Source organism: Coregonus lavaretus (assembly GCF_964263955.1).
Source record: "Coregonus lavaretus genome assembly, contig: HAP1_SCAFFOLD_479, whole genome shotgun sequence".
Classification (NCBI taxonomy): domain Eukaryota; kingdom Metazoa; phylum Chordata; class Actinopteri; order Salmoniformes; family Salmonidae; genus Coregonus; species Coregonus lavaretus.
This window is the reverse complement of record NW_028159938.1, coordinates 240,568-267,316: the sequence shown is the minus strand read 5'-3', so window position 1 is coordinate 267,316 and position 26,749 is coordinate 240,568. Positions and strand designations below refer to the sequence as shown.

Genomic DNA, 26,749 nt, shown 5'->3' with positions numbered 1-26,749 from the left:
TTTCCGTTTGGGTTAATGATGTCCCCTATAAGTTTCTCGTTTTGTTAGTCGTGTGTTGTGTGTTATTGTTCGCCTGTAATTTTGGTGCTGCTCGTGTTTTGTATTTTCCTGGTCTGTCGCACTGTGTGTTTTCGTGCGCTTGGAGTATTGTATTTTACGCACTGGTGCGTATCACTCGCCTCCTGTTTTGTTTGAGGTCAGTGTCTTGTTCATTGTTTTGTGCAGTAAAAGTCGGTTGACTTAGCTTCTGTGTCCTGCGTGTGACTCCTCCACCACATCCACCTCAGCCGGTTACGGACCACAGAGAGGGACTGTTAGTTTGCAGCTAGATGGAGCATGAAATGCCAGTCTTTTGTAACATAACTAAGATCATTGTGGTTGACAATATTTTATACCTGTTGCTGGACAAGTTGCATACTGATAATTGCAGTGAACATTACCATGCTTTCACTGTGTTTGATGGTGTTGATGACAAAGTTGTTGTCAAAGTTGATGATCTGACATTTTATAAGCCTTTTGTCCTTCAAAGTGCTTATGGTGCTGATGAGAGCCTTTTTTTGTTGTTCAATCAATCAATCAATCAATCAATCAAATGTATTTATAAAGCCCTTTTTACATCAGCAGATGTCACAAAGTGCTATACATAAACCCAGCCTAAAACCCCAAACAGCAAGCAATGCAGATGTAGAAGCACTGTGGCTAGGAAAAACTCCCCAGAAAGGCAGAAACCTATGAAGAAACCTAGAGCGGAACACCCCTTCTGGCTGTGCCGGGTGGAGATTATAACAGTACATGGCCATTAAGGCCAGATTTTTCTCCAAGATGTTCAAATGTTCATAGATGACCAGCAGGGTCAAATAATACTCACAGTGGTTGTAGAGGTTGTAACAGGTCAGTACATCAGGAGTAAATGTCACTTGGCTTTTAATAGCTGGGCATTTAGAGGTTGAAATAGCAGGTGCGGTAGAGCGAGAGAGTTGAAAACAGCAGGTCTGGGACAAGGTAGCACATTGGGTGAACAAGTCAGGGTTCCATAGCCGCAGGCAGAAGAGTGGAAACTGGAGCAGCAGCACGACCAGGTGGACTGGGGACAGCCAGGACAAGAACCCAATGGTCACTCTGATAGAGCTCCAGAGTTCCTCTGTGGAGATGGGAGAACCTTCCAGAAGGACAACCATCTCTGCAGCACTCCACCAATCAGGCCTTTATGGTAGAGTGGCCAGACGGAAGCCACTCCTTAGTAAGGCACATGACAGCCCGCTTGGAGTTTGCCTAAAGGCACCTAAAGGACTCTCAGACCATGAGAAACAAGATTCTCTGGTCTGATGAATCCAAGATTGAACACTTTGGCCTGAACGCCAAGCGTCACATCTGGAGGAAACCTGGTGAAGCATGGTGGTGGCAGCATCATGCTGTGGGGATGTTTTTCAGTGCAGGGACTGGGAGACTAGCCAGGATCGAGGGAAAGATGAACAGAGCAAAGTACAGAGAGATCCTTGATGAAAACCTGCTCCAGAGCACTCAGGACCTCAGACTGGGGTGAAGGTTCACTTTCCAACAGGACAACGACCCTAAGCACACAGCCAAGACAATGCATGAGTGGCTTCGGGACAAGTCTCTGACTGTCCTTGAGTGGCCAAGCCAGAGCCCGGACTTGAACCCGATCGAACATCTCTGGAGAGACCTGAACATACAGTGAGGGAAAAAAGTATTTGATCCCCTGCTGATTTTGTACGTTTGCCCACTGAAAAAGAAATGATCTGTCTATAATTTTAATGGTAGGTTTATTTGAACAGTGAGAGACGGAATAACAACCAAAAATCCAGAAAAACACATGTCAAAAATGTTATAAATTGATTTGCATTTGAATGAGGGAAATAAGTATTTGACCCCTCTGCAAAACATGACTTAGTACTTGGTGGTAAAACCCTTGTTGGCAATCACAGAGGTCAGACGTTTCTTGTAGTTGGCCACCAGGTTTGCACACATCTCAGGAGGGATTTTGTCCCACTCCTCTTTGCAGATCTTCTCCAAGTCATTAAGGTTTCGAGGCTGACGTTTGGCAACTCGAACCTTCAGCTCCCTCCACCGATTTTCTATGGGATTAAGATCTGGAGACTGGCTAGGCCACTCCAGGACCTTAATGTGCTTCTTCTTGAGCCACTCCTTTGTTGCCTTGGCCGTGTGTTTTGGGTCATTTTCAATGCCCTGGCTGAGGGAAGGAGGTTTTCACCCAAGATTTGATGGTACATGGCCCCGTCCATCGTCCCTTTGATGCGGTGAAGTTGTCCTGTCCCCTTAGCAGAAAAACACCCCCAAAGCATAATGTTTCCACCTCCATGTTTGACGGTGGGGATGGTGTTCTTGGGATCATAGGCAGCATTCCTCCTCCTCCAAACACGGCGAGTTGAGTTGATGCCAAAGAGCTCCATTTTGGTCTCATCTGACCACAACGCTTTCACCCAGTTCTCCTCTGAATCATTCAGATGTTCATTGGCAAACTTCAGACGGGCATGTATATGTGCTTTCTTGAGCAGGGGGACCTTGCGGGCGCTGCAGGATTTTAGTCCTTCGCGGCGTAGTGTGTTACCAATTGTTTTCTTGGTGACTATGGTCCCAGCTGCCTTGAGATCATTGACAAGATCCTCCCGTGTAGTTCTGGGCTGATTCCTCACCGTTTTCATGATCATTGCAACTCCACGAGGTGAGATCTTGCATGGAGCCCCAGGCCGAGGGAGATTGACAGTTATTTTGTGTTTCTTTCATTTGCGAATAATCGTACCAACTGTTGTCACCTTCTCACCAAGCTGCTTGGCGATGATCTTGTAGCCCATTCCAGCCTTGTGTAGGTCTACAATCTTGTCCCTGACATCCTTGGAGAGCTCTTTGGTCTTGGCCATGGTGGAGAGTTTGGAATCTGATTGATTGATTGCTTCTGTGGACAGGTGTCTTTTATACAGGCAACAAGCTGAGATTAGGAGCACTCCCTTTAAGAGTGTGCTCCTAATCTCAGCTCGTTACCTGTATAAAAGACACCTGGGAGCCAGAAATCTTTCTGATTGAGAGGGGGTCAAATACTTATTTCCCTCATTAAAATGCAAATCAATTTATAACATTTTTGACATGCGTATTTCTGGATTTTTTTCACTGTTTCATTTCTCTCACTGTTCAAATAAACCTACCATTAAAATTATAGACTGATCATTTCTTTGTCAGTGGGAAAATTTACAAAATCAGCAGGGGATCAAATACTTTTTTCCCTCACTGTAGCTGTGCAGCTACGCTCTCCATCCAACCTGACAGAGCCTGAGAGGATCTGCAGAGAAGAATGGGAGAAACTCCCCAAATACAGGTGTGCCAAGCTTGTAGCGTCATACCCAAGAAGACTCGAAGCTGTAATCACTGCCAAAGGTGCTTTAACAAATTACTGAGTAAAGGGTCTGAATACTTATGTAAATGTAATATTTCAGTTTTTTATTTTTAATACATTTGCAAAAATGTGTGTATAGATTGATGAGGGGGAAAAAACAATTTTATCAATTTAAGCATAGTAAGGTAATAAAGTTAATTGGGCGTAGTAAGGTAATAAAGTTAATTGGGCGTAGTAAGGTAATAAAGTTAATTGGGCGTAGTAAGGTAATAAAGTTAATTGGGCGTAGTAAGGTAATAAAGTTAATTGGGCGTAGTAAGGTAATAAAGTTAATTGGGCGTAGTAAGGTAATAAAGTTAATTGGGCGTAGTAAGGTAATAAAGTTAATTGGGCGTAGTAAGGTAATAAAGTTAATTGGGCGTAGTAAGGTAATAAAGTTAATTGGGCGTAGTAAGGTAATAAAGTTAATTGGGCGTAGTAAGGTAATAAAGTTAATTGGGCGTAGTAAGGTAATAAAGTTAATTGGGCTTAGTAAGTGAGTAAAAGTAATTTCCAAAATAAAAAGGCGTGTAAACTGTGCTATGTGCATTTACCCTTCACTAACTACCAGGTAATATAACATAATGCTTATCATAGCCTCATGGAGCAATATTTCAGTCTCACTGCAATATCATGTTCATATTGCACCAATGTAACGAGTCAAACCTATCCAAGATTTGAACTAGCCTAAACCCTCTTTCTGCACTCCAAAAACAGGTGTGCCTTCCACTTGACCACCTTGAAATCACACCTTTCTTTGGAGTGCTGGCTTTGGCTAGGAGTAGAGTTCAGTGGTTACATTGGTGCCATGACCCTGATCCCATGGCTAATATCTATGTGACAGGGGCATTCCATCTGACGGGTGTCTGGATAAAGCGCAGTACAAATTGACATTTTTTTAAAATCTCCACTTTCAGTTGAAAAATCCTCCATGATTTTGACTGAATACGTGTTTGCTGTTTCTACGCTTAACAGCGAATCGTCACAGAGAAGTGTATTTCTAAAGACAGTTAACATTTAGCTACTGAGGGAATGTGCGTCTAGAGTAGTCAAATAAGATTTTTTTGTAACCTCCTTTTTTGCTGCACTGAATGTCCAATCTTATGCCTCTGCGTACCCGTGTAGAATTTCAGAATCGGTTCCAGGTTCCAGACAGCACCCGGTTCCAAGTCGCTCCCTAACCGTTCCTTTATGATAAGCGCGATAATGACAGTGATGATAAAGATGATCAGTATAAGTAACTTTAGAATCTGATTGATTGATTGATTGATTGATTGATTGATTGATTTATTGATTGCAATAATGAATTAATGGCTTATTGCCTGCTTGCTTGCTTGACGGATTGATTGATGAAAGGTTATCTTGTGTAATGTGTGCATAATATGTGCAATATTATACCAACACAGATGAAATCAATAGATGATGTACTGTATGTTCTGTTAATCAAAAAGTCAATATCAATAACTGGACCAAGGCCATTATAATCAGGGCTGTGGGACGTGTCACGGGGGAGGGGTAGCGGTGGGGTAGGGTCAGGGCTATGTAATTTCCCATGAGGTGACTTGACTTGTTAGAGTCAACTTTAGGAGAACATTGTCTGTCAAACATCCAAAGGTTCAAAGACTTTGTTGTGCGTTTAATCATTATGTAACATTAAGTTTGGCAAAATTATTAACGATACCAGGATTGAGATCAATTCAGTTTAATTTCTGATTCGTTCTGGAAATTAACTGATCATTCTTAAACCGATCAGAACTGAAATTAATCTTTCTTCCATCAGTTTTGGTACTAGCATTATGGTATACACAGTATGCATTATGGTATACACAGTATGCATTATGGTATACACAGTATGCATTATGGTATACACAGCATGCATTATGGTATACACAGTATGCATTATGGTATACACAGCATGCATTATGGTATACACAGTATGCATTATGGTATACACAGTATGCATTATGGTATACACAGTATGAATTATGGTATACACAGTATGCATTATGGTATACACAGCATGCATTATGGTATACACAGTATGCATTATGGTATACACAGTATGCATTATGGTATACACAGTATGAATTATGGTATACACAGTATGCATTATGGTATACACAGCATGCATTATGGTATACACAGTATGCATTATGGTATACACAGTATGCATTATGGTATACACAGTATATATTGTGGTATACACAGTATGAATTATGGTATACACAGTATGCATTATGGTATACACAGCATGCATTATGGTATACACAGTATGCATTATGGTATACACAGTATGCATTATGGTATAAACAGTATGGATTATGGTATAAACAGTATGGATTATGGTATACACAGCATGCATTATGGTATACACAGTATGCATTATGGTATACACAGTATGTATTATGGTATACAAAGTATATATTATGGTATACACAGCATGTATTATGGTATACACAGTATGTATTATGGTATACAAAGTATGTATTATGGTATACAAAGTATGCATTATGGTATACACAGCATGCATTATGGTATACACAGCATGCATTATGGTATACACAGCATGCATTATGGTATACACAGTATGCATTAAGGTATGCACAGCATGTATTATGGTATACACAGTATGCATTATGGTATACACAGCATGTATTATGGTATACACAGTATGCGTTATGGTATACACAGTATGTATTATGGTATACACAGTATGCATTATGGTATACACAGCATGCATTATGGTATACACAGTATGCATTATGGTATACACAGTATGCATTATGGTATACACAGTATGTATTATGGTATACACAGTATGCATTATGGTATACACAGTATGAATTATGGTATACACAGTATGCATTATGGTATACACAGTATGCATTATGGTATACACAGTATGCATTATGGTATACACAGTATGTATTATGGTATACACAGTATGCATTATGGTATACACAGTATGCATTATGGTATACACAGCATGCATTATGGTATACACAGTATGAATTATGGTATACACAGTATGCATTATGGGGCGGCAGGTAGCTTAGTGGTTAAGAGCGTAGTGCCAGTAACCGAAAGGTAGCTGGTTCTAATCTCCGAGCCGACTAGGTGAAAAATCTGTCGATGTGCCCTTGAGCAAGGCACTTAACCCTAATTGCTCCTGTAAGTCGCTCTGGATAAGAGCGTCTGCTAAATGACTAAAATGTAATGTAAATGTATACACAGTATGTATTATGGTATACACAGTATGCATTATGGTATACACAGTATATATTGTGGTATACACAGTATGAATTATGGTATACACAGTATGCATTATGGTATACACAGTATGTATTATGGTATACACAGTATGCATTATGGTATACACAGTATGTATTATGGTATACACAGTATGCATTATGGTATACACAGTATGTATTATGGTATACACAGCATGCATTATGGTATACACAGTATGCATTATGGTATACACAGTATGTATTATGGTATACAAAGTATGCATTATGGTATACACAGTATGTATTATGGTATACACACATTACACACAGTAACTTAACATAAATAAACATCTATAAGTCATGTAGAGCAAGGCACAACAGTGGTTAAAGTTTTTAAATAAGAGGAGAGGTTTGAAAGAAGTGGGTCTGACGGCAAGAGGGCAGGAGGTGGCAGGTTGATGGAGGCTTTTATTGACTGACAAAAACAAACATGTGTTCTGAATGATTTCCATAGACAACCTTTGGATATCTTGCTTTAGAAAACTTGATTTTACTGGTAGCAGTATGCATACCGTGCAGACATTACTCTGAGTCTATTTTAGAGTGCCTTCAGAAAGTATTCATACCCCTTGACTTATTCTACATTTAGTTGCGTTACAGCATGAACTCAAAATGGCTTAAAAAAACACACACACACACAATACCCCATAATGACAAAGTGAAAACATGTTTTTAGAAATGTGTGCTAATGTTTTGAAAATGAAAAATACATAAATATTTCATTTACATAAGTATTCACACCCCTGTGTCAATACATGTTATAATCACCGTTGGCAGCGATTACCGCTGTGAGTCTTTCTAGGTACGTTTCTAAGAGGTTTGCACACCTAGATTGTAGAATATTTGTACATTATTCTTAAAAAAATTATTGAAGCTCTGTCAAATTGGTTGTTGATCATTGACATTGTCAAGTCTTGCAATACATTTTCAAGCCGTTTTAAGTCAAAACTGTAACTAGGCCACTCAGGAACATTCAATGTTGTCTTGGTAAGCAACTCCAGTGTATATTTGGCCTTGTGTTTTAGGTTATTGTCCTGCTGAAAGGTGAATTTGTCTCCCAGTGTCTGTTGGAAAGCAGACTGAACCAGGTTTTCCTCTAGGATTTTGCCTATGCTTAGCTCTATTCAATTAATTTTTATCAACAAAAAAACCCTCTTTAGTCCTTGCCGATGACAAGCATACCCATAACATGATGCAGCCACCACTATGCTTCAAAATATGAAGAGTGGTACTCAGTGGCATGTTTTTTTAGATTTGTCCCATACGTAACACTTTGTATTCAGGACATAAAGTGAATTTCTTTGCCACATTATTTGCAGTTTTACTTTAGTGGCTTATTGCAAACAGGATGCATGTTTTGGAATATTTTATTCTGTACAGGTTTCATTATTTTTACTCTGTCACTTCAGTTAGTATTGCAGAGTAACTACAATATTGTTGATTCATCCTCAGTTTTCTCCTATCACAGCCATTAAACTCTGTAACTGTTTTAAAGTCACCATTGGCCTCATGGTGAAATCCCTGAGCAGTTTCCTTCCTTTCCAGCAACTGAGTTAGGAAGGATGCCTGTATCTTTACATTTAAGTCATTTAGCAGACACTCTTATCCAGAGCGACTTACAGTAGTGAGTGGATAAATTTTCATACTTTTTTTCCGTACTGGTCCCCCGTGGGAATCGACCTCACAACTCTGGCGTTGCAAGCACCGTGCTCTACCAACTGAGCCACACGGGACCGTAGTGGCTGGATGTATTGATACACCATCCAATGTGTAATTAATAACTTCACCATGCTCAAAGGGATATTTTTGTATCTACCAATAGGTGCCCTTCTTTGCGAGGCATTGGAAAACCTCCCTGGTCTTTATGGTTGAATCTGTGTTTGAAATTCACTGCTTGACTGAGCGACCTTACAGATAATTGTATGTGTGGGGTACAGGGATGAGGAAGTCATTCAAAAATCATGTTAAACACTATTATTGCACACAGAGTGATTCCATGCAACTTATTATGTGATTTTTTAAAGCACATTTTTACTCCTGAATTTATTTAGGCTTGCCATAACAAAGGGGTTGAATACTTATTGACTCAAGACACTTCAGCTTTTCATTTTTTATTAATTTGTAAAAATTTCGAAAAACATAATTCCGCTTTGACGTTATGGGGTATTGTGTGTAGGCCATTGACACAAAATCTAAATTGAATCCATTGTAAATTCAGGCTGTATCAAAACAAAATTTAAAGTCAAGGGTTGTGAATACTTTCTGAAGGCACTAATCAATTCATCACTAGGCCCTTTCACACACAGATCCAAACTTTAAGTTTTTGTTTAACCCCCTGTATATTGACACACCGGTGAGTCAATCTAAGTAACATAATACACAAATCCCCATCAAAATCCATCAGTTTAAACTAGAGATATCCGTTTTTTTGCATGGGCTGTGTCTCAATCCACCACATCTGCCTATTTTGCCTTTCGCACTGCATCCGGCTGTTTGTCAGACCAGAAGACATCCCGAAAATCAGTCTTCTCAAGAAGGTCATTAAAGCAAGGTTAAGAAGCGGTAGATATGTTCATCTCTTGCACATCTATCGTTTCAGTGATAATACTAAATTGTAATTATTTTGCACTATGGCCTATTTATTGCCTTACCTCCATAACTTGCTACATTTGCACACATTGTATATATATTTTCTGTTGTATTTTTGACTTTATATTTTGTTTTACCCCATATGTAACTCTGTGTTGTTGTTTTTTATCGCACTGCTTTGCTTTATCTTGGCCAGGTTGCAGTTGTAAATGAGAACTTGTTCTCAACTGGCTTACCTGGTTAAATAAAGGTGAAAAAAAAAAAAAAAAAAAGTGAAATATGTTCTATGTGCTCTATTTCTATGCCTCCCGTTCTCATGTTTCGTTTTTGTGTCTTTTACTTTCAGTTTTTTACACCAGTTTCAAACAGCTGAAAATACAATATTTTTTTGATATTGTGGTCCCCTGGTCTTCTGGTACCAGTGCTGTGGGAAAGGATGCTAGGCTTAGCAGAGACAGCTCATAGGTGAGTGCAGTGGAGGTAGGAAGAAAACAGAGAGACACAGATGTACTGCCGTACTGCCAGTTCCTTAATATGTTGGCTCCATATGTATTAGCAATTAACACTTAGGAGTGACAGACAGACAGACGGACAGACAGAGTGACAGACAGAAGGACGGACGGACAGACGGACAGACGGACAGACAGAGTGACAGCAGAGAAGAGGCAGAGACAGACTGCTCAACAGGGAGGCAACTTTAGGCCCAGTTATAGAGTTGTATTTCCAGTGGTGCTTTTACATGTTGTATTTATCTTAAACATGAGCTGGTTAAAAAGGAGCAAGGGCGCAACTTTCACTGGGGACGACGGGCAATGTCCCCCACATTCTGAAATTGTATTTTTTTAAGCTATTGTTTTCTCTTTATTCAACAGGCCCGGCGCCACCCACCCCCCCTTCATCCACACAATATAGGATGACCCTAAACCCACCCTCTGTGTTAAAAGTCTACAGGCACATCACCAGCGGGTGGAGGCATGATATGCTTACTGAGGCTGCAGGATGCCAGAAATATGTGACTATGTTTACCTGACAAACACGGACAATCCATAAAAGTCACTTCCAGTATTTGTCCAGGCAAACACGCTCTTTGCCTTTCAGACGCTATTGATTTTAGTGTTTGTGAGATATCATTTCCCCATTACTCGCCCAATACTTTGCAGTTTAAATGTGAAAAGTTGAATTGTATTACTGTGTTTTCAAAGAGGGTGGTTTGGAATATGGAGGATTTTGATGAATATGTTTGAAGTCATTGTTGTATACAAGTTTCAGACTTGTGTTTTTCTTTGTAAGCTTTGCCAAAGACCGGTTGGGGTTAAACCTCTACAATTCTAAACCGTTGGGGGTGGAGGGTACATATGGAATTGTTTTAAGATGGTCATACCATGGATCATTTAGCTATTTGCTTTGGAATTTTAGGACCCCTGTAGGTATAAAAATATATATATATTATTTACTACTATAGCCCATATAAATAGCCCATATAAACACATTGAATAACACATTCACAAATGGCAAAAATACATTTTGCCATAAATCATAAGGAATAAGGTTTTGAATTGTCTGTCCTACTGTATATCTAGGAGATGTAAGAAAGATCACACAACATGTAAAAGCACCACTGGAGATACAACTCACCACTATAACTGGGCCTCTGTTGCCTCTGTTGCCTCCCTGTTGTGCAGTCTGTCTCTGCCTCTTCTCGGCTGTCACGCTGTCTCTGACCGTCTGTCTGTCTGTCACTATCGTTGATAATGGCGCCGGAGGGGATGGCTGCTGTTTTACGGGGCTCCTGTGTGTTTTTTCGCATTGTTTGTAACTTATTTTGTACATAATGTTGCTGCTACCGTCTCTTATGACCGAAAATAGCTTCTGGACATCAGAACAGCGATTACTCACCTCGAACTGGACGGAGATTCTTTCTTTAATGAGTCCGACGCGAAAGATAATATACAGCTTCTCCGAGACCAGGTCCAAATCCCTGTCATTCACATGAAGACAAGACGGAAATACAGGGGGTGGAGAGCGGGGTGCCTTGTGAAAATTTGTAGGCAAGTGGGTAACCCGCCTCTACCATCCGTTCTATTGGCCAACGTGCAATCACAGGAGAGTAAACTGGATGTTCTCAGTTCGAGACTACCCTACCAACGGGACATTAAAAACTGTAATATCTTATGTTTCACCGAGTCGTGGCTGAACGACGACATGGAAAATATACAGTTGGCTGGGTTTTCCTTGCATCAGCAGGACAGAACAGCTACGTCTGGTAAGACACGGGGTGGTGGTGTGTCTACATTTACATTTTTACATTTTAGTCATTTAGCAGACGCTCTTATCCAGAGCGACTTACAGGAGCAATTAGGGTTAAGTGCCTTGCTCAAGGGCACATCGACAGATTTTCACCTAGTCGGCTCGGGGATTAGAACCTGCGACCTTTCGGTTACTGGCACAACGGTCTTAACCACTAAGCTACCTGCCGCCCGTCTATTTGTCAATAACAGCTGGTGCACGATGTCTAATATTAAGGAAGTCTCGAGGTATTGCTCGCCTGACGTAGAGTACCTCATGATAATCTGTAGACCACACTATCTACCAAGAGAGTTTTCATCTATATTTTTCGTAGCCGTCTACTTACAGTTGAAGTTGGAGGTTTACATACACCTTAGCCAAATACATTTAAACTCAGTTCACAATTCCTGACATTTAATCCTAGTAAAAATTCCCTGTCTTAGGTCAGTTAGGATCACCACTTTATTTTAAGAATGTGAAATGTCAGAATAATAGTAGAGAAAATGATTTATTTCAGCTTTTATTTATTTCATCACATTCCCAGTGGGTCAGAAATGTACATACATTCAATTAGTATTTGGTAGCATTGCCTTTACATTGTTTAACTTGGGTCAAACGTATCGGGTAGCCTTCCACAAGCTACGCACAATAAATTGGGGGAATTTTGGTCCATTCCTCCTGACAGAGCTGGTGTAACTGAGTCAGGTTTGTAGACCTCCTTGCTCGCACACGCTTTTTCAGTTCTGCCCACACATTTCCTATAGGATTGAGGTCAGGGCTTATTGATGGCCACTCCAATACCTTGACTTTGTTGTCCTTAAGCCATTTTGCCACAACTTTGGAAGTATGCTTGGGGTCATTGTCCATTTGGAAGACCCATTTGCAACCAAGATTTAACTTCCTGACTGATGGCTTGAGATGTTTCTTCAATATATCCACATAATTTTCCTTCCTCATGATGCCATCTATTTTGTGAAGTGCACCAGTCCCTCCTGCAGCAAAGCACCCCCACAGCATGATGCTGCCACCCCCGTGCTTCACGGTTGGGATGGTGTTCTTCGGCTTGCAAGCTACCCCCTTTTTCCTCCAAACATAACTATGGTCATTATGGCCAAACAGTTCTATGTTTGTTTCATCAGACCAGAGGACATTTCCTAAAAAAGTACGATCTTTGTCCCCATTTGCAGTTGCAAACCGTTGTCTGGCTTTTTTATGGCGGTTTTGGAGCAGTGGCTTCATCCTTGCTGAGCGGCCTTTCAGGTTATGTTGATATAGGACTCGTTTTACTGTGGCTACAGATAATTTTGTACCTGTTTCCTCCAGCATCTTCACAAAGTCCTTTGCTGTTGTTCTGGGATTGATTTGCACTTTTCGCTCCAAAGTACGTTCATCTCTAGGAGACAGAACGCGTCTCCTTCCTGAGCAGTATGACGGCTGCGTGGTCCCATGGTGTTTATACTTGCGTACTATTGTTTGTACAGATGAACGTGGTACCTTCAGGCGTTTGGAAATTGCTCCCAAGGATGAACCAGACTTGTGGAGGTCTACAATTTTTTCTGAGGTCTTGGCTGATTTCTTTTGATTTTCCCATGATGTCAAGCAAAGAGGCACTGAGTTTGAAGGTAGGCCTTGAAATATATCCACAGGTACACCTCCAATTGACTCAAATGATGTCAATTAGCCTATAAGAAGCTTCTAAAGCCATGACATAATTTTCTAGAATTTTCCAAGCTGTTTAAAGGCACAGTCAATTTTGTGTATGTAAACTTCTGACCCACCGGATTTGTGATACAGTGAATTATAAGTGAAATAATCTATCTGTAAACAATTGTTTGAAATATTACTTGTGTCATGCACAAAGTAGATGTCCTAACCAACTTGCCAAAACTATAGTTTGTTAACAAGACATTTGTGGAGTGGTTGAAAAATACATTTTAATGACTCCAACCTAAGTGTATGTAAACTTCCGACTTCAACTGTACCACCACGAACCGATGCTTGCACTAAGACCGCACTCAACGAGCTGTATAAGGCCATAAGCAAACAAGAAAATGCTCATCCAGAAGTGCCGCTCCTAGTGGCCGGGGACTTTAATGCAGGAAAACTTAAATCCTTTTTACCTAATTTCTACCAGAATGTCACAAGTGCATCTAGAGGAAAAAAAACTCTAGACCACCTTTACTCCACACACAGAGACGCGTACAAAGGTCTCCCTCGCCCTCCATTTGGCAAATCTTACCAAAATTCTATCCTCCTGATTCCTGCTTACAAGCAAAAACGAATGCAGGAAGTACTAGTGACTCGCTCAACACGGAAGTGGTCAGATGACACGGATGCTATGCTACAGGACTGTTTTGCTAGCACAGACTGGAATATGTTCCGGGATTCATCCAATGGCGTTGAGGAGTATACCATCTCAGTCACCGGCTTCATCAATAAGTGCATCGATGACATCGTCCCCACAGTGACCGTACGTACACATCTCAACCACAAGCCATGGATTACAGGCAATAGCCGCACCGAGCTAAAGACTAGAGCTGCCGCTTTCAAGGAGCAGGACACTAATCCGGACGCTTATAAGAAATCACGCTATGCCCTCAGACGAACAATCAAACAGGCAAGCATCAATACAGGACTAAGATTGAATCCTAGTACACCGGCTCTGACGCTCGTCGGATGTGGCAGGGCTTGCAAACTATTACGGACTACAAAGGGAAACCCAGCCGCAAGCTGCCCAGTGACGCGAGCCTACCAGACAAGCTAAATGCCTTCTATGCTCGCTTCAAGGCAAGCAACACTGAAGCATGCATGAGAGCACCAGCTGTACCGGACGACTGTGTGATCACGCTCTCCGTAGCCGATGTGAGCAAGACCTTTAAACAGGTCAACATTCACAAGGCCGCGGGGCCAGACGGATTACCAGGATGTGTACTCAGAGATGCGCGGACCAACTGGCAAGTGTCTTCACTGACATTTTCAACTTCTCCCTGACCGAGTCTGTAATACCTACATGTTTCAAGCAGACCACCATAATCCCTGTGCCCAAGAAAGCGAAGGTAACCTGCCTAAATGACTACCGCCCCGTAGCACTCTCATCTGTAGCCATGAAATGCTTTGAAAGGCAGGTCATGGCTCACATCAATACCATCATCCCGGAAACCCTAGACTCACTCCAATTCGCATACCGCCCCAACAGATCCACAGATGACGCAATCTCAATTGCACTCCACACTGCCCTTTCCCACCTGGACAAAAGGAACACCTATGTGAGAATGTTGTTCATTGACTACAGCTCAGCGTTTAACACCATAGTGCCCACAAAGCTTATCACTTTGCTAAGGACCCTGGGACTAAACACCTCCCTCTGCAACTGGATCCTGGACTTCATGACAGTCCGCCCCCTGGTGGTAAGGGTAGGCAACAACGCATCTGCCACACTGATCCTCAACACGGGGGCCCCTCAGGGGTGCGTGCTTAGTCTCCTCCTGTACTCCCTGTTCACCCAAGACTGCATGGCCAAGCACGACTCCAACACCATCATTAAGTTTGCTTACGACACAACAGTGGTAGGCCTGATCACCGACAATGATGAGACAGCCTATAGGGAGGAGGTCAGAGACCTGGCAGTGTGGTGCCAGGAAAACAACCTCTCCCTCAACGTGAGCAAGACAAAGGAGATGATCGTGGACTACAGGAAAAGGAGTGCCGAACAGACCCCTATTCACATCAATGGGGCTGTAGTGGAGCGGGTCAGGAGTTTCAAGCTCCTTAGTGTCCACATCACCAACAAACTCTCATGGTCCAAACACACCAAGACAGTCGTGAAGAGGGCACGACAACACCTTTTCCCCCTCAGGAGACTGAAAAGATTTGGCATGGGTCCCCAGATCCTCAAAAAGTTTTACAGTTGCACCATCGAGAGCATCCTGACCGGTTGCATCACCGCCTGGTATGGCAACTGCTCGGCATCCGGCCATAAGGCGCTACAGAGGGTAGTGCGTTCAACCCAGTACATCACTGGGGCCAACCTGCCTGTCATCCAGGACCTATATGCTAGGTGGTGTCAGAGGAAGGCCCTAAAAATAGTCAAAGACTCCAGTCACCCAAGTCATAGACTGGTCTCTCTGCTACCGCATGGCAAGTGGTACCAGAGCGCCAAGTCTTGGTCCAAAAGGCACCTTAACAGCCATAAGACTGCTGAACAATTGATCAAATGGTCACCCCTTTGTTTTTTCACTGCTGCTACTCGCTGTTTATTATCTATGCATAGTCACTTTACCCCTACCTACATGTACAAATTACTGACTAACCTGTACCCCCGCACATTGACTCAGTACCGGTACCCCCTGTATATAGCCTCATTATAGTTATTTGATTGTGTTACTTTTTATTTAATTTTTTACTTTAGTTTATTTAGTAAATAGTTTCTTAACTCTATTTCTTGAACTGTATTGTTGGTTAAGGGCTTGTAAATAAGCATTACACGTTGTATTCGGCGCACGTGACAAATATTTTGTTTGTTTTTGGTTTAGTTTTTTTTTGGTCACGTATTTAACCCCTTATTTTTGTTGCCACAAAACTACCTCCATACTTTAATTTGTTTGTATGGAGAACACCATCATGTTCCTGAGAGTCTCCCCTTTCCATAGTGGGGTCATATTAGTTTGGAGCTCAAACAGTTAGGACGCCACAGACGTTTTTGTGAGGAGATTTTCGGGATCTATCATGGTCTGACAAATCCACTGCAGTGGATTGAGACACAGTCCATCCAAAAAACATGATATGTCTAGCTTAAATTGACAGATTTTGATGGGGATTTTTTTATTATGTTACTTCGATTGACACACGTGTACTGTAATAACTTTGCTATTGAGATGAGAGTTAGGAAAACGCTTGAATTTCTGGTTTAAAAAAAGGTAACTCCTCAAGAAATCAAAAACGTCATCAGTGTCAAGTCAAAACATATTTATTTGTTTTGTTTAAAATATATTTTCAAATGGAATTATGGCATACAGTACAATAAACAAATTCCTAATAACGTATTCTTATCATAAATTATTAAAAATATCATGCAATTTAAAACATAGACAATAAAAGCTACTGGAATTGATATTAAATCAAAATGCTGGTATCATTATTCAGTTACAGTATACAGACATTCCTCCATAATTTGGTTGATAATATTGTTGTTATATCACAGAGCACACATTCCTTCACACAGCCAGGCCTAAAGAAAATCACCTGATACATATCCATTTTGCTTTTAACATTGTTTCACATGCAGTGACTGAGTGCCAAAACTAGGAAATGTCATTAGAGGACAACCTGTTGCAGAATCTCATAAATATACAGTAAGCCGATAAAGTGCTCATGCAGAAATCATGGCCGATCATGAAAGTTATGTGAGGCTTTCTGTTTGGAAAACAGTTCAAAATCAATGGTATTAGTTATCATCATGGTACATTCTAAACTGCAGTAGTGTTCCCTGTGGAAGGATGGCACCACAGGATGACACACGTGAAGCTCTAGGACAGGAGGACAGGAAGTGCTTGCAGAAGAACAATAGAATGTTCTATTGTTGTAATATTCTAATGTTCTAGGAGCCAGGTAACCAGGAAGTGCTTTCTATAGGAACCTGAAGGCCATGCTAGCATATCATACTGCAATACAATATGGGGCCTTTTGCAGCATAGAGCAGTATAGTTCCTGCATGGTGCCAGGATAGGGTAGGACAGTCTCCAGATACAGTATACCCTGCTACTGCCAGCCATGCAGAAGATGCAAACCATTAAGAAAGCAGCAAAGAGGCTTTAGCTTCAAATGTATCATACACATACACTATACCCAGTTAGTGTAAACATTCTAAAAAGAAAACAGAAAACAAACATATAGACAGAGATTTTCTTTGCTTGAATGGATGCATATAATTTGCATCAGCCCTAAAAACTTTTGGCTTTGGAAAATGTAGACTTCATCGTGCTTTGGAGCACATGCTCGTTGACCTGTGTTTATGATGGACTTTCTGGTTGCCTGACACTGTGGCAATAGCTAAATGTTTGCTCACACAACTGAGTAATAACCTTGAGTTCATGCCGTCAAAGCCAGGCTGTTGCCTAACTGATTATCTGATCAAACCATTTTTAACCTCTCCATATCAGATATGTCTCCTGTCTGGGGGGTTTCACAGGGGTGACATCTATTCAGATTATTTGTGTTGCATACATGCATAATCAGAATTGCATGAGTACGATTCCATGAGTCTCTACACTCCTGGAAAAAAAGGTGCTATCTAGAACCTAAAAGGGTTCTTTGGCTGTCCCCATAGGATAACCCTTTGGAGAACCCTTTTTGGTTCCAGATATAACCCTTTTGGTTCTATGTAGAACACTTTACACAGAGGGTTCTACCTGGAACCTAAAATGGTTCTACTTGTCGGGACAGCCAAAGAAGCCTTTTGGAACCCTATTTTCTAAGAGTGTAGCACGTAGCTCTGTGGATTTCAAGAAAGTTTTGGAATTCAGAATTAGTCTACAGTATCAGAACACCCAATTTGCCTTCACATGACAAAGCACGCTTGAAGTCCAAATGCCTGTATTGTAACCGTACTTGTAATGGACTAGCAGGAGTCAAACAACTTCACAATTAAAGAAAGAAAATTACAATGGCACTGCATTACAATGGATATTTTCAGTCGGATACATACGTGGGATGTGTGTGTGGAGATTGTCAATGCAACACAACGTTTAAGAAAACTAAGCTAAAGAGCTTTTGTAAAGTTTAGGTCTGTTCTAGTACATTTCTCTGAAGTCCAGGCGCTGACTGTCTGCAAATAAATCTTACTGCATTTTAGCTCACATTCACCAGTATACACAAGACATAAAGTATAAAAAGATAAAGTATTAACACAGCTCATAGATTTACGTTTAAAAAATGAAGGAAGGTTTATATATTAATCTCTTTCCTCTTTCCGTCAGGTGTCATTTGTGTGTGACCACATGACTGACCCGAACGCTAAGAGCATTCAGTACTATTCACCGTTGGCATGTTCAGCAGGACTAGTTACCAGACCTGGGTTCAAATACATGTGTAATTGATTATTTGATATTTAGATACTTATTTTCTGTGTATCTCAGTATTTTTCAAATTGAGAATTCTATTGGAAGTATTTGAAAGTATTATCAAATACTTATTTCAAATACTATTTTCAAATGCCTGGGAGTGTATTTGAGTCAGTGTATGTAAGTATTTTCAAATACTTTCCAAGTGTATTTCCAAATACTTTCCAAGTGTATTTCCAAATACATTACAATATTCAACTACTTGTCTTTCAAAAAAATATATATATTGAAATACTTACTTCAAAATGTATTTGAAAGTAATTGAAATACCCTATATAGTATTTGAACCAGGTCTGCTAGTTACAAGACATTGAAGTCTCATTCTCAAACATTCTCACTTTCTGTGCAAAAACCCTCTATCGAATTGATAGAGAGAGAATATCTAAAATTATTCTGTGTGTGTGTGTGTGTGTGTGTGTGTGTGTGTGTGTGTGTGTGTGTGTGTGTGTGTGTGTGTGTGTGTGTGTGTGTGTGTGTGTGTGTGTGTGCCGGTGTAACAAATTAAATCTAGTCTTCTCAGACTAAAAGCATCATAAACTGAATGTCTGGTCTTTCTCTTCTATGTGTTTACGTGCAGCCGCAGGACTCTACGATCATATCAGGGACGTCGGTCTTGACGATGCTGTGCTGTGAGTTGAAGTAGACCATAGACAGAGGCCTGCGCTGGATGGGCACACAGCAAGAAGACACCGCTGAATTGATGCCGTTGGCTTTGAGCTGGCTGAACACTGTGGCGTGGAAAGAAGACGCGATGCCCGGAGACCCGGCCAGGGCCTGGGGACACTGGCCCATACAGTAGTTCATATGGTACCCTTCAGGCGCTATGATCCAGTCCTGCCACTGGATATCCTTGAACTTGACATAGAAGTCCTTCTTGCAGCAGACGCTGACGTTGTCCCCGCAGCGCAGGGATCTCCTCTGGAGGATGTGCTTGGAGTCGTCACGGTGCCGCACCTGGGCCACCACGAATGGCTGATGGGCCATGTCCATGGACTTACCCAGCTCACACAGGTTCTGGCCCTGGCCCGGCTCAGACCCGGCCTCCTTGCAGGTGACCTCAAGCTGTAGCCGCCGCTTGCCCCCGTCCATGAAGGCCTGCAGGGTGTGGGTGATGGGGAAGGTATGCCAGTTGCTCTGCTGCGCATCCAAGATCTTCTCCAAGAGGAGGGTGCGGTTGGAGCTGCCCTCCCCAGAGCCAGACAGGTAGATGTGGGCTGTGGCAGTGGGGCGGGGGCCCCGGTTAGGGGTGTCGGAGGAGTGGACATACAGCCACAGGGCAGACTGAAGCACCTGGATGCTGTGGTCTCTCTCCTGCAGGAACTGGAAGGTGAGGCCTGACGGGGTGCCAGTAGTGGTGTTCATCTCATCTAGATCACAGAGAGAAAAGACAGAGCAGAGAGAGGTAAGATTTTTAAAAATATATTTTAAAAAATGTTTGTCATTTAGCAGACGCTCTTATCCAGAGCGACTTACAGGAGCAATTAGGGTTAAGTGCCTTGCTCAAGGGCACATCGACAGATTTTTCACCTAGTCGGCTCGGGGATTAGAACCAGCGACCAACGCTCTTAACCACTAAGCTACCTGCCACCCAAGACCGATTTGTCATCTTTCAAAGTGTAAACAGCCAAACAGGTCCATTCTATAAGTGATGCCAATACATCTCAAGCACTACATTCGACAATTATGCAAGTCAAGAACTACATTAGATATATTTCACTAAAACGTATAAACTGATGTTTATGTTGTTTAGTTGTATGAGTTATTTCAAAGTTATTTCAAACCATCAAAATGGAATCATTAATATTTTATATTGAAATGCGCAAGAGAAAAGAGGTGTGTAATAAGCATCTGATTTTAGTCTCGAGCGTTACCAACTTCTGCGTAAATCAAGGTTTGAGGTCACATAGCGCACGGAAGCTTGAGGTACCTTTAGGTTAAAGAGGTATCTTAAGTCAGTGTTTCAATGTAAATAAATGTGTGAGCTCTGTATTTCAATGTACATGGTTTATTTACATTGTTCCAAAAGCGCATTCGATACCAGTACATTGGAGTTCATAACCAACAAAGGATAATAAAGTGCACATACGGTTCCACTAGTATACACTACGATATAATATATATTTTTTAAGTACACTTACCCATTTCTGCGAAGCTCACTATTTCATATCCCGGATCTTTGGTTTCCTTGATCTTGTTTTCAAGTTCAATGGTGCCGTCCGGTCTGACACGTCCCTTGTGCAGTTTGCGGAGCGCGGTGAGAAGTGCCGCGCGGGGCACCGTCGATGTGATGTTCGGTCTCTCTTTCAGGTGCAGCTTGTTCAAGATCTGCTGCTTGGCGATTTCAACCAGGAGCCTCTGCTCCGAATCCTTCTCCATCAGCGGCATGCCGCAAGACGCGCAGCCCGGCGTGGTCCCTGCCGTGGCCGCAGCCTCCAGGCCCATCACCAGCAGAGTAGTCATCAATAAATACATTGGCAATGTTGAAAATGAAGAGAATGGAATGTTGGTGGAGTCTCGAATACTATGCATTTTAAAGACAGCAGGCGTTGGTAAAAATAATCGATCAAATGGAAGAAAACATGTTGAAATATGTGTGGTCCCTGAGTTGGTTGCTCTTGTATTTAACAAGTTCCTGAACTCTTCCAGTCAGCAGGTGCTTGTTCCCGCAGGTGGATGCCTCGAATACAACGGTTAAGAGAGCATGAGTGGTACTTCAACACCTGATGATGCTCCCCATATCTGGGTTAATCTACCAGAAGTTGTGACACGTTAGAGGGAGGCACATCAAGGAAATTACAGGCACTGCACTGTCTCGCTCTGTTTATTTTTCTTAGGCACAAACACACACACACACACACACACACACAAACACACACACCACGTAAGCAGAGAAATACGTGCAAGAATGAGCGAGAACCATGACACATGCGCTATAGCGCACAGTGATCAAAGAGGCCACATTACGCACAGTGCTTTTAAGGTTAAAATAAGACATAGGCTATATTATCGATTCCAGCTAGCAAACCACTATATTACCGAATAATAAATTATAATAGGCAAACCCCTGCCACGTAGACCTGTAGCTGTTGCCAACTTTGACACATCTTTATTTGAATGATGGCATGACGCCCAGGGATTAGTCAGCGCGACCCTTCACATTGAAGTGACCAGATCAAAGTACAGCAAACTATTAACTTTACCCCAGTTAGTTACCACTCTTTAATCAATCTCTATCTGGTCAGATAGGCTTGATAATGTAAGTAAATATGATGCAATTAATTAGGCCTATTGCTCTGTCGTAAAAAATGTCCTGCAGAAGGGAAGGGAGTGAGGGGCGGGTGGAGCAGGTGGGAGAAAATATTGATAAGGTCAGTATCCTTTCTCTCTGAACATGAACTTGAAATTGTACTAATGTTGATTTTTATGTTTATTTCTATTCTACTCTATTTAATTTCTTTATCATGTATTTGACCATGTGAGTCCGTATGTGCGCAGGTGGGTCTGAAATTGATAGTCATTATGGGCTATATTTTTTGTCTGCATACTTCAAGTGTTGTATTTTTACCCAATTGCAAAACGGTGTCAATAAACTCATAAAACAGGCGTTTTGAAGTTATGCACGCCTCACAGCAGGTGAACGAACACGTTGGTGCTAAGGGTACAGGTTCTAAAGATGTGATCAGGTCATGACAGTAGCCTAGATTACATTTACAAGAGGACATTAATAAAATACTGAGTTTGTTCCACGTGTTTCTGCGTACGTAGGCCAGCAGACCAATAGGGCTGCCTGCCCACTCAATGTACACCAATAACATAAATAGCCTACACTGTAAGAAATTGCTGTACATTTAGAGCGACAACTTTACAGTTAGCTACTGTAATTCTATATTACAATACAGCACTGTAAAGAGCAATACATTATGGGAGGCTCAGTGGCATTCCGCTACAATGCTGTATATTACCAGCAGCATACTGTGAATTATGGTGCATTTTTTCTGAAAGTGTTGTGGTCGGGAAAGAATCTCTGGCTCATTAACATATTTGGAGGCGTGCCTTGTAAGAGGCTATATTTGTTGCACCTGTCAGTGAGAATGATGTACTGCACAGAATACAGTACCATACCGTATTTTGGAATCTAAAAACCTTGTAATGTAAATCTACAGTTATTTACCGGATACTGTGCTGCCAGTATTTTCCTGTCATTCAGTACAACCCCACAGAATACAGTACCATGCTGTATTTTTGGAGCGCCAAAAACGTTTTGAACACTAGTGGGTGCATGGCATTGTGGTTTCTGGCTCATTAACATGTACAAGTTACACAACATAGCAGTGAACTGAACGGCCATCAGGTAAAAAAAAGAATGGGCCTTGTTTGGGGGCGGAGCTCATTAGAATAATAGACAGCAATGTGCTTTGCAAGTGGGCGGCAGGTAGCTTAGTGGGTAAGAGCGTTGTGCCAGTAACCGAAAGGCCGCTGGTTCTAATCCCAGAGCCGACTAGGTGAAAAATCTGTCGATGTGCCCTTGAGCAAGGCACTTAACCCTAATTGCTCCTGTAAGTCGCTCTGGATAAGAGCGTCTGCTAAATGACTAAAAATGTAAATGTAAAAATGTTAATTTGTCATTTACATTTTGGTAATTTAGTAGACACTTATCCAGAGCAATTTAGTCATTGCATTAAAAACCCCTAGAGTCGATTGACGCACCCATGGATCACACGGTGACATCATTTTGAATATTGAATTGCTCCCTGTGTGTTTTTGCTAGAGATTTAGCGTTTCTTGTGGTGGCTGTAGCTCAATCCCTTCTTTCCTTTATGCCTACTCCATAACATTGGGCGGGTGAAAGCGGGCCTTTTTCTACACGAGAGGATCCGGACAACATCATCACGAAATCGTCTATAAAACCCGAACCATGTGAGCTACAAACCAATAAAGTCACCAATATCGAAAGGGGAGACTGGTTGTTTGGCTCTATGACATCCACTAGCTTTACAGCAGTCATCTGAACTCTCTGTCTCGGACGTCCTCATTTCGAACAGGTTTGTCTGGACAGTCGGTTTTAGTAAGAAGACCTCTTCGAAGTGAGGATGTCCGAGACAGAAGGTTCAGATGAGTTCAGATGAATTTGCAAGTAGCCCGCTTAACTACAAGAACATTCTCGGTAAAGGTAACACAATATTTTTACTTGCTATGACTGTGATATGTTCTTGTTTATCTACCATGGTTTAAAACCCCTGTACGTCTAAGCCCTTAGATTGCAATATCTACTAAGCTAGCATATGGAATTGTTTTAAGATGGTCATAAAATGCATAATTTATCCATTTGATTTTGAATTTTAGGACCCCTGTAGGTATAAAAAAATATATATACGAAAATTATTTGATGAACATTTTAATTTAGCCTTTACTGCTATATCTCATAAAAACGCATTGAATAACACATTAATAAATGGCAAAACAGAAATTAGAAAATTAAATAATAAGGAAGAAGGTTTTGAAATATCTGTCCTTATATCTAAGAGATAGAAGAACACTTAGGGAAAACATATTGATTTTTTTTTACCCATGTTTGGTCACGTTATTTTTGGCACATTTTATGCACTTATTGCAATTCATCCAGCTGGTTTTGGGTTACCTTCAGATGACTCCCCTGATCCTTGGGTGCATTGTAGAGCAGTGGCTTCATCAATGTTTCACCAAATCATTTATATAAATTATATACAGTACCAGTCAAAAGTTTGGACACACCTACTCATTCCAGGGTTTTTCTTTCTTTTTAAAACTATTTTCTACATTGTAGAATCATAGCGAAGACATCAGAATGATGAAATAACATATATTGAATCGTGTAGTAACCAAAAAAGTGTTAAACAAATCAAAATATATTTGAGATTTGAGATTCTTCAAATAGCCACCCTTTGCCTTGATGACAGCATTGCACACTCCTGGCATTCTCTAAACCAGCTTCACCTGGAATGCTTTTCCAACAGTCTTGAAGGAGTTCCCACATATTCTGAGCACTTGTTGTCTGCTTTTCCTTCACTCTGCGGTCCGACTCATCCCAAACCATGTCAGTTGGGTTGAGGTCGGGGGATTGTGGAGACCAGGTCATCTGATGCAGCACTCCATCACTCTTCTTCTTGGTAAAATAGCCCTTACACAGCCTGGAGGTGTGTTGGGTCATTGTCCTGTTGAAAAACAAATGATAGTCCCACTAAGCCCAAACCAGATGGGATGGCATATCGCTGCAGAATGCTGTGGTAGCCATGCTGGTTAAGTGTGCCTTGAATTCTAAATAAATCACAGGCCAGCAAAGCACCCCCCAACCATAACACCTCCTCCTCCATGCTTTACGGTGGGAACTACACATGCGGAGATCATCCATTCACCCACATCGCGTCTCACAAAGACACAGCGGTTGGAATCAAAAATCTCAAATTTGGACTCCAGACAAAAGCACAAATTTCCACCGGTCTAATGTCCATTGCACGGGTTTCTTGGCCCAAGCAAGTCTCTTCTTCTTATTGGTGTCCTTTTGTAATGGTTTCTTTGCAGCAATTCGACCATGAAGGCCTGATTCACACTGTCTCCTCTGAAGAGTTGATGTTGAGATGTGTCTGTTACTTGAACTCTGTGAAGCATTTATTTGGGCTGCAATTTCTGAGGCTGGTAACTCTAATGAACTTATCCTCTGCATCAGAGGTAACTCTGGGTCTTCCATTCCTGTGGCGGTCCTCATGAGAGCCAGTTTCATCATAGCGCTTGATGGTTTTTGCGACTGCACTTGAAGAAATGTTCAAAGTTCTTGAAATGTTCTGTATTGATTGACCTTCATGTCCTAAAGTAATGATGGACTGTCGTTTCTCTTTGCTTATTTGAGCTGTTCTTGCCATAATATGGACTTGGTCTTTTACCAAATAGGGCTATCTTCTGTATACCACCCCTACCTTGTCACAACACAACTGATTGGCTCAAATGCATTAAGAAGGAAAGAAATTCCACAAATTAACTTTTAACAAGGCACACCTGTTAATTGAAATGCATTTCAGGTGACTACCTCATGAAGCTGGTTGAGAGAATGCCAAGAGTGTGCAAAGCTGTTATCAAGGCAAACGGTGGCTATTTGAAGAATCTCAAATATAAAATATATTTTGATTTGTTTAACACTTTTTTGGTTACTACATGATTCCATATGTGTTATAGTTTTGATGTCTTCACCATTATTCTACAATATAGAAAAACAGTAAAAATAAAGAAAAACCCTTGAATGAGTAGGTGTGTCCAAACTTTTGACTGGGAATGTATATTTTTTTATACAGTTGAAGTCGGAAGTTTACATACACTTAGGTTGGAGTCATTAAAACTCATTTTTCAACCACGCCACACATTTCTTGTTAACAAACTATAGTTTTGGCAAGTCGGTTAGGACATCTACTTTGTGCATGACACAAGTAATTTTTCCAACAATTGTTTACAGACAGATAATTTCACTTATAATTCACTGTATCACAATTCCAGTGGGTCAGAAGTTTACATACACTAAGTTGACTGTGCCTTTAAACAGCTTGGAAAATTCAAAAAAATGATGTCATGGCTTTCGAAGGTTCTTATAGGCTAATTTACATCATTTGAGTCAATTGGAGGTGTACCTGTGGATGTATTTCAAGGCCTACCTTCAAACTCAGTGCCTCTTTGCTTGACATCATGGGAAAATCAAAAGAAATCAGCCAAGACCTCAGAAAAATAATTGTAGACTTCCACAAGTCTGGTTCATCCTTGGGAGCAATTTCCAAACACCTGAAGGTACCGCGTTCATCTGTACAAACAATAGTACGCAAGTATAAACACCATGGGACCACGCAGCCATCATACCGTACAAAAGTATCTATATCCACAGTAAAACGAGTCCTATATCGACATAACCTGAAAGGCTGCTCAGCAAGGAAGAAGCCACTGCTCCAAAACCGCCATAAAAAAGCAAGCTACGGTTTTCAACTGCACATGGGGACAAAGTTCATACTTTTTGGAGAAATGTCCTCTGGTCTGATGAAACA

The 26,749-nt window shown here is 41.2% G+C and overlaps 1 protein-coding gene across 1 annotated transcript; it reads right to left on the bottom strand.

Moving 5' to 3' along the window:
• Positions 1-16,524: 16,524 nt before the first annotated feature.
• On the bottom strand, positions 16,525-21,705 carry LOC311122313 (inhibin beta B chain-like). The gene is made up of 2 exons (XM_084196693.1): positions 20,831-21,705; positions 16,525-20,059 (listed from the first exon to the last, which is right to left on the bottom strand). Exons 1-2 carry the CDS (start codon positions 21,219-21,221, stop codon positions 19,260-19,262), a joined length of 1,191 nt encoding a protein of 396 aa, XP_084052819.1. The 5' UTR covers positions 21,222-21,705; the 3' UTR covers positions 16,525-19,259.
• Between the last annotated feature and the right edge of the window lie 5,044 nt (positions 21,706-26,749).

Bases quoted from the DNA above. Each gene is read 5' to 3' on its own strand.
- LOC311122313 (XM_084196693.1), bottom strand. From the start codon at position 21,221: ATGCATAGTATTCGAGACTCCACCAACATTCCATTCTCTTCATTTTCA. The intron at 20,060-20,830 runs GTAAGTGTACTT...TCTGTGATCTAG, and splicing joins AGTGAGCTTCGCAGAAATGG to ATGAGATGAACACCACTACT.